The sequence below is a fragment of the Microtus ochrogaster genome, chromosome 1 (genome assembly GCF_000317375.1).
Source record: "Microtus ochrogaster isolate Prairie Vole_2 chromosome 1, MicOch1.0, whole genome shotgun sequence".
NCBI lineage: Eukaryota > Metazoa > Chordata > Mammalia > Rodentia > Cricetidae > Microtus > Microtus ochrogaster.
This window is the reverse complement of record NC_022009.1, coordinates 115,095,076-115,103,254: the sequence shown is the minus strand read 5'-3', so window position 1 is coordinate 115,103,254 and position 8,179 is coordinate 115,095,076. Positions and strand designations below refer to the sequence as shown.

Genomic DNA, 8,179 nt, shown 5'->3' with positions numbered 1-8,179 from the left:
GAATTATTTTGAGAAGTTTTCCAGACAGGAAGAACAGTATAACCACAGCATATCATCCAGAGGTTACCCAGATGTCTAGGCATGCTGTCACTCACCGATAACCCAGAACTCAGGCAGGAGCATCACGGGTTTGAGGACAGCCTGGGTGGCATAGCAAGAGTGCCTCAAAAAGGAAGCCACAGCAACCGGAAGATAAACTGGGAACTGGAGAGATGGCTCAGTGGTCTAGAACACTTGTTGCTCTTCCAGAGGACCTGGGTTCAATTTCCAGCACCCACACGAGGCTGACAACTGTCTATAACTCCAGTCTCAGGAGATCTGATGGCCTCGTCTGACTTCCTTGGGCACCAGAACACACGTGGAGCACAAACAGGCATGCAGGTAGAACATTCGTACACAAAATACACAGCTTTTAAAAAGTCAGCTAGATTTTTGAGTAGTTCATTGATCATTATTTTTCCTTGGAAATTTTTAAATGGACTTTGTACTTTTTTATAATAAGTTTTTTGATTTGCATATAAATTAAGAAGGCAGTGTGAGGTCCATTGAACCTTATGTCCTGTTTCTCCCACTAAAATCTGACATAGCTATGACATGTTCATTATAATTAATGAAACAATCTTGGCATACCATTGAGAAAAATATTCACTTTACTCATATTTACTTCATTTTTATACAATTTTTATCCCTACTATTATGGGGTGTCAACATCACAATTAGTCTTCATGTCTCTGTAAGCTCTTGGTTATAACCATTTTGTACACTTGGGGTTTTTTTTTTTTTGACAATTTTAAGAGGTTTAAGGAAAACTAGTTGCTTCTCTTGTAGCAAGCCACACACAGCAGAGTTTGCCTAACGTTTTAATTATTTGATTTATGAACTGTCGAGGAGATAACTGCAGAGACTAGGTACCATTGTCTGGGCATTGTGTCAGAGAAACCCACTATCAGCGTTGGCTCTTGTAGGTGATGATCTTGATCAGTATCTCATTTACTGTGAATTCAGTCTCTCCCCACCTCTCCTTTCCATATCACACCCATCGGAAGAAAATCATTGCACTCTTAATTCATTTAACAAATGAATGACTTCAAGGAAGGCCTGTGTTTGGAGAAGTCACATCTGGGACCCTTTAAAGAAAGCTGCTGAAGAAAGGCACAGTTGGCTTACAGACAGCATCTTTTTCTCTGCCACAGAAAAGACACTTTGGTCATGCCTCAGACCTCAGGTTCTAAATATGAAGCATGTGTGCACTGGAACACACTTGAGCGCACACACACACATACACACACACACACACACACCCGTGCGCTGAATGACTGCTACAGCTTCCAAAACGAGTCAGGAAAGAGTTAGTCTGTATCCATTCATGCCCTTTGACCTTTCAGTCCTTGATTCTGAGGTTCAAGAGAGAAGTGTAGCTCAGCACGTATTGGCTCTTAACCAAGAGGGCACTGACGCTTCAGAAAAGGAAGTCTCTTATTTAAAAAGGGCTTTTCTTTGTTGTTCATTTCGATGTTTAGTTTCACAAAGGTCACAGGCCCAAAGCACCTGGGAATTACCTTTCATCGCCATTGCGTAACTCACTACCACTCCTATGGTACAGACAACAATGGTGAAATCCTTGGCAGGCCGAGCCCCTCCTGTGCGCTCCTTTCATGGCATCCTCTTCCTGGCTCGGGCTCATGCTAGTACATGCATTTTTATAATCGTTGCACGTCCTCACTTATTCACGTTCTAGCTATGTAAGCCATCCCGGACTTCCCCCTTAGTCTGGGAAAGGAACCTTTTCTTCGGTTCCTACTGCCCATGAATCTAGTGTGAAATCGTTACCTGTTGGTTGAAAAGCCGTAGCACTGAGAACTAGAAAATAACAACTCACTATCCATTCATTTACGCAATAGCCTCTTTGGGGACTTCTAAGTCCTTGATATCCTTCCACTGTCCTTGAGACCATTTTCATTCACTGGATCCAGATTAGGATGTAGTGTTTCCCTCTGGTTCCTAAGTCTCAAATAAACCTCCTCCTTAACCCGGCAAAGCTCCGTGTTGAGGCTTTCCACCGTTCTAAGCTATACATTAGATTTTACCTTAGATTTTACCAATTGCGAGGGAGACTTGTAAGAAGAGCACATTAAAACCTTCAGCTGTCAGGCAAGAATCTGAACTGTCAGGGAAACTTCTTCTGTGAGGGGATGAATGGGGGCTGGGCAAGGGAGTGCTGCTGAGACCAGGTTAGCTCGCAGGGGCTCCCTTGTCCTTGCAGGACAGCAGGCAGATTAGCATGTGCTATTGTAATGGTCCTCACAGACAAGACTTTATCCTGTACTGAAAACAGTGGTTCAGAGACCACTCTTCCTGTGCGCTTCCTTCCTTCCATTCCTTCAGGAAGCAATCCTGACCTTCTTACAGGGGACCTCGACTGCCTTACATTTCATCAGGGCCTCTTGAGAAGCATCGTCATAGAAATACAGGTGCTTAAAAAAGCTTCTGTTCTTCTCTTCCCTTGAGAGTGTGTCTTGGCTCAGGCCACTGTAATATTACTGTGACAGGGGATTAACCTTCCTCCCAGGTCTCAAGGCACAGAATCATGAGAACCACACCCAGGTTCACGGGGCTGTCATCTTACTGTGTCTTCACAAAGCAGAGGGGACAAGGAAGTCTCTGGGGTCTGTCTTATAAGGGCACAATTCCCTGGGCTCTGACTTCATGACCTAGCCGCTTCCCAGAGTCCTCAGCCTCCTGACACTGCCCTAATGTTCAGTTTGCTGTGGGCAGCATCACACAGTGGTAGAGTAGCCTCGGGGACCTAGGAAGCCAGGCCGCAGTCCATCCGTATAATTCCACCTGGGAAATACACAATGTACAGATATAAGTGAATTTTAAAAGTCAAGTTTAGGGAATTAAAAAAAAAAACTCTCCCTTTTTCTACCTAGGATCAATCATCATTTAAAAAGTATCTAACTAGAAACACAGAGACTCATAGCAGCCTCAAGTAAAGCAAACATCACAGGTCCTTTGTTCATCATCTCTAGGTTATGGCTTTAGATATTTAGAGAAGCAACTATATTAATTTTGTACATTATTGTAAACATTTAAGGATTGAAGACATTTACTGGAGGGGCTGGAGAGACGGCACAGTCAGTCAAGTACAAGCGTAAAGAGCCGAGTTCAGATGCCTTGCGTCCACGTAAAGCTAGGCATGGACACACACCCACAACCCCCAGGCTGAGGAAGCAGAGGCAAGCAGATCACTGGAGCTCACAGGCCAGTCAGCCTAGCCAAATCAGTGAGTTCCAGGTTCAATGAGAGCCTATCTCAAAAACTAACGTGAAGAGCAACTTGAGGAAGACATCCAGCATCAATCAGCCTCTGGCTATCACACAACACAACACACACACACACACACACATACACAGGGTTGGGGGACAATCATATAGTTCGATGTGACTACAGATAACTAATTTCACTATCTTTCTGTCATGGTTTTTCCAAACTTCAGCATCTGTTCCGGCTTCCTCCTTGGGACTTTTCCAGCACCCCTCCAGCCTCCATCTAGGGTTCCTTCCCAGACCTTCCTGCTCTTCATGACTGTTACACTGTCCAGAAGAGCTTCTCCTTCTGGCCTTGGGACAGAGAGTGCCCTTCTGAGGCCATTGCTACTCAGAAGCTACGTAGCTGTATTCAAAATGAATTTGTTCACTGAATTAATGAACTCTCCCACCCGTGTGACTCATCCCATTGTCTACAGGGGTGGTGGGTTGCTTTTCTTCTAATTGTAAATATTGTCTCATAGGAAATACAAAGCAGACTCACAAGGAGAAATAAATTACCTAAGTAAATCAAGAACCTAGAAGTAGTGCATATTCTACAATAAATTGTAGCAGATGGCCTTCTAATAATAACCAGCTCTCTCTCTTCTCCCCTTTGCATTATAGGAAATAGGGAACCATCTTTAAATTTTCTTCTCAATAAATGAAAAGAAGAATCCAAGAAGGCAATCATGCCTTCTTGAACTAACTGCTAGACCTCATGAGATTAAAATGAGACGGATAATAAAAGCCCATTCCCCTGGGGCTGGGGAGGCAATTCGCTGGTTAAGAGCATCTGCTGCACTCTCAGAGGACCCAGGTTCCATTCTCAGCACCCATATCAAGCAACTCACAACTGCCTATAACTCTGACTTCAGGAACTTGGACACCTTCTTCAGGCCTCCACACACGAAAATAAATAAATCTATATAAGCACTTTTCACAGGTCAGAAAGATTTGGAGGGCTGAGAAATGAGAGGTAGAGCCAATCAATTTTAACGTTTTGTTTTTAGTACAAAAGTATATTTAAAATATCCATTTCTAAAGCATTGTGATGTTTGTGACCAAAGTGTCTGTCTTTGATGTAACATATGTTCATATATTTTTTATCTGATTGGTTGACTATCAGCAGCTTTAAGTATTGGGAACCACAGTTTCCACAGCTTGGCTGGGGGGCCTCTGACACAGGGTTTTTCAAAAGGCTGCCATACTTGCCTGTTAGGGCTGCCCAAGCAAGAAGTTAATTTTTAAGTAGAAAATATCAGCCAGGAGATTAATTGGTGAGGAAAAAAAAATAAAACACAATAGTGAGACTAGTGAGAAGAAAAGTCAATGATATTCCTGAGTGCAATATTATCTCGTTAATAAAACTGGAAATAGTATTGCAAATCTTTATGAATCCTCAATACATGGTTGATTCTGAAGAAGAGCAGGGGAAGAGCAGGGGAAAAGCACTCCCAAAATGAGTGATATGCAAATCCACTTCACCTTGACTTTAGGATGTGCAGGACCTTATGAATTTAGCCCCACCTCCCTGACCTACAACTTCCCTCCTGTCAGTAGCCTCTGGGACCCTTAGAATCATAGGTTAAGAAAAAATAGTTAGTCGGGCAGTGGTGGCGCAGGCCTTTAATCCTGGCACTTGGGAGGCAAAGGATTCAGAGAGAAACCCTATCAAGAAAGAAGGAAGGGGCTGGAGAGATGGCTCAGAGGTTAAGAGCATTGCCTGCTCTTCCAAATGTCCTGAGTTCAATTCCCAGCAACCACATGGTGGCTCACAACCATCTGTAATGGGGTCTGGTGCCCTCTTCTGGCCTTCAGGCATACGCACAGACAGAATATTGTATACATAATAAATAAATAAATATTAAAAAAAAAGAAAGAAAGAAGGAACAAACAAACGATGAACGAACGGGAATAATTAGCCTAATCAACTCCATCTTCCACTCCTGGCCTCATACTGGCATAAGGCATTACTTTAGCCTCTTTGGGTTTACAACATTCTCTTTACTGGAACCTTGACCTCCTCCCAAGCTTACTTCCCCCCTTCCCTGACTCCCCCCCTCCTTTTTCCCCCCTTCATCATTTCCCTTTCTATTTATTTGGGTTTTAATCATCCCTGTCATTTTATCTTTTCCTCAGACTGTGTTCAGACTGGAATAGGTTTACAAAAGCTCCTTGAACACTATACTTGCCCTTCAGGGCACGGAACGGGAACGCAGTTGATAATTACGTTTTCATTCGTACTAAGTGTTTAAGATCCAACCTTCCAACTAGTCTACACTCCTTAAGGAGACGAGGTGTGTCTGTCTAAGCCATAAAGACTTCCCCTTTCCTCCAGCACCACCTGGCTCTAGATACTTGATAAATAGACCCCAGGCTCTTCCATCCCGCCCAAGCTCGAACTCTAAGTAGTTACAGAGAAGCAACTGTGGAGGGTTTTGAATACCAGTTTTTAAAATTGGGTTGTCTAGCAGGACTGCCAGACCCCAAGCACTGTAGTCATCACTTTCATTGTTTCTGTTTGTGGGAAATCTTGCCTATTGAAGTCATCACTTTGCTGTAGTTAGGAGGCTTCCGTCCCTTCTAAACTCCACGTCAAACCTAATCTCCAGTGTAGCAGTCCTAAAAGGTTCAGTTAGGGGCCGATGAGTGGGTAAAAGGGCTTGCTATACAAGTCTGGTGATCTCAGGTTGATCCCCGGAATCCACCTGTAAAGCCAGATGTGATTGTGGACATCTGTAATCTCAACACTTCTATAGCAGTATGGGCGATAGAGACAGGAGAATCTCCTGCAAGCTGGCAGGCCAGCTAGCACCACAGAAACAACAGAGGCCACCTTGAAAACAAGGTGAATTCATCAGGAATGCTCCTCACTGCATGCAATTAAGGTTCTTTTTTCTTTGGTAATAGTTCTTTGAGAATTATGCTTTTACTTTATTTTCATGTTTTCAACGTCCGTACCATGCTGTTTTTGTTCTGTAATATAATTTGAAATCTGGGCTATTGGTACCTCCAGCAGTTTGGTGGTTGTTGTTGTTCAGGATTGTTTTGTGTATCCTAGGTCTTCTGTATTTCCATATGAAATTGATGATTACTGCTTCCAGTTTCCGGGAAGAACAGTGTTATAGTTTTGATATGGGAAATTTTGGATCTGTAGATCGCTTTTGGTAGGACAGCAGAGTGTTAGCCCTTGCCAGTCCACGAGTAGGGGAATCTTTTGTCTCATCCTCCATTTATTTTTCAGTGTCTCAAGGATTTCATGCCGATGTAAAATTTATTGTATACAACTATGAAAACAGAAATCTATGAAAACAGAAGTCCATTTGAAGGCTTCCGATGCTCCATCAAGGGACAGACTGAGTGCATTCTCTAGCCTACCATTAAAACATTAAAGCCCAAGGAAGCCGATTATAGGATAACACTCAAGGTTTATATTAGGACTAGTGACGGGAACACCCTTTGCATGAGAATAACCGAAATGTCAGGTTATGGGAATATTAACAGTAGATGTTTACTGTGTGTTACCAGAAGATGGGGTGCTCTGTTTCTTATTTTATTTATTTATTTATTTTTTTCCTGTGGTGTTATTTTCTCTCACAGGAAGACTTCCCACAGCTTGAGGAGGAATCATGGATTTCAAGAGCGTGAAGGAGTATTTAGCCTGGCTCTACTATCAATACCAGATCATCAGCTGCTGTGCCGTCCTGGAGCCCTGGGAACAGTCTATGTTCAATACCATCTTACTAACCATTGTTGCCATGGTGGTCTACACTGCTTATGTCTTCATCCCCATCCACATCCGCCTGGCTTGGGAATTTTTCTCCAAAATATGCGGATATCACAGTTCAGTTTCAAACTGATCTCTCCGGAAGCTTGCGAAACAGCATGATGGGTTCCCGTTGCTTACAACTCGTCGACCTAGGGGACTGCAGCATCTTTCACCTCTGACCTGACCAGCGCCCTCTCTATGCACCCACGTCCCGCCTGGCCCATGCAGCATGGTTGTGTCTGATGACAGGAGACACAATGACTTCACCCCGCACCCCACATGCGCTCGACTCAACTCCGTGGCGTTAGATTTCTGTTGGAGATCAGGACGCTTTCAAATAAAACTTTCCCGGGAAATAGGCTTGTAAGAAACCCGACAGAGTCGTATTTAAAATCCTCTCTTCATATTACTCCATACTAAGGGATGCGTTACAGAAAGTATTTCCTAGGCTACTGTCAAAAGTACCTGCTCTTGTTTACAATCTATTAAAAGATGTGAATAAAAAAAAAAAACCCAAACCTTTAAAGTCTTATTTTCTGGTAAATAGCTGATATCTAAAATTATTTTTTTCTTCTTTTTAAAATTTTCATTATATTGGTTTTGCCTAAAATTCTTTTACTTCAAATGCAAAAGAATAGGCCAGAGACAGTTATTTTCTTTTAGATATGGTTCAGGCATTGTTTCAAATGCCTCTGAAATCTGACTTTATCATAGCTTTAAATGAACTATGATATTAACTAAACAAGTAAATATTGTACTAGAGAACAGCTTAAGTTTAAAAAAATAAATATAATCAAAGCCAATTCAGATATTGTGACTTTTGACCATGCCCTGTCTTGCATGATGCTGGAGGCGAGAGGAGAGAAAGGATTGTTTTCCTGTGCCTTCACTGAGTGGAAGGAAAATTGCATGTCCTGGGCTACAGGAAGAAGCTAATAAATAGGCTGGAAGTAATAGTCTACCAGCAGGAAGTCGACAGCTCCAGTTAAACGCTTTGATATAGTGGCTCCATTGCACAGCAGAGCAAGATTTATTAAATTTCTCCCAAAATGTTTATCTTCGAAACAAATCTAAGATTTTAGTTATAGTGCTGAAACAA

The 8,179-nt window shown here is 42.5% G+C and overlaps 1 protein-coding gene across 1 annotated transcript; it reads left to right on the top strand.

The window, feature by feature from the left end:
- The first annotated feature begins 6,914 nt into the window (after positions 1-6,914).
- Positions 6,915-7,595, top strand: Sptssb (serine palmitoyltransferase small subunit B). The gene has a single exon (XM_013348305.2). The coding sequence runs from the start codon at positions 6,941-6,943 to the stop codon at positions 7,169-7,171; it is 231 nt and encodes a 76-aa protein (XP_013203759.1). The 5' UTR covers positions 6,915-6,940; the 3' UTR covers positions 7,172-7,595.
- The last annotated feature ends 584 nt before the right edge of the window (positions 7,596-8,179 follow it).

What these genes read in the sequence shown, in the direction of transcription:
- Sptssb (XM_013348305.2), top strand. Translation starts at nt 6,941, where the DNA reads ATGGATTTCAAGAGCGTGAAGGAGTATTTAGCCTGGCTCTACTATCAA.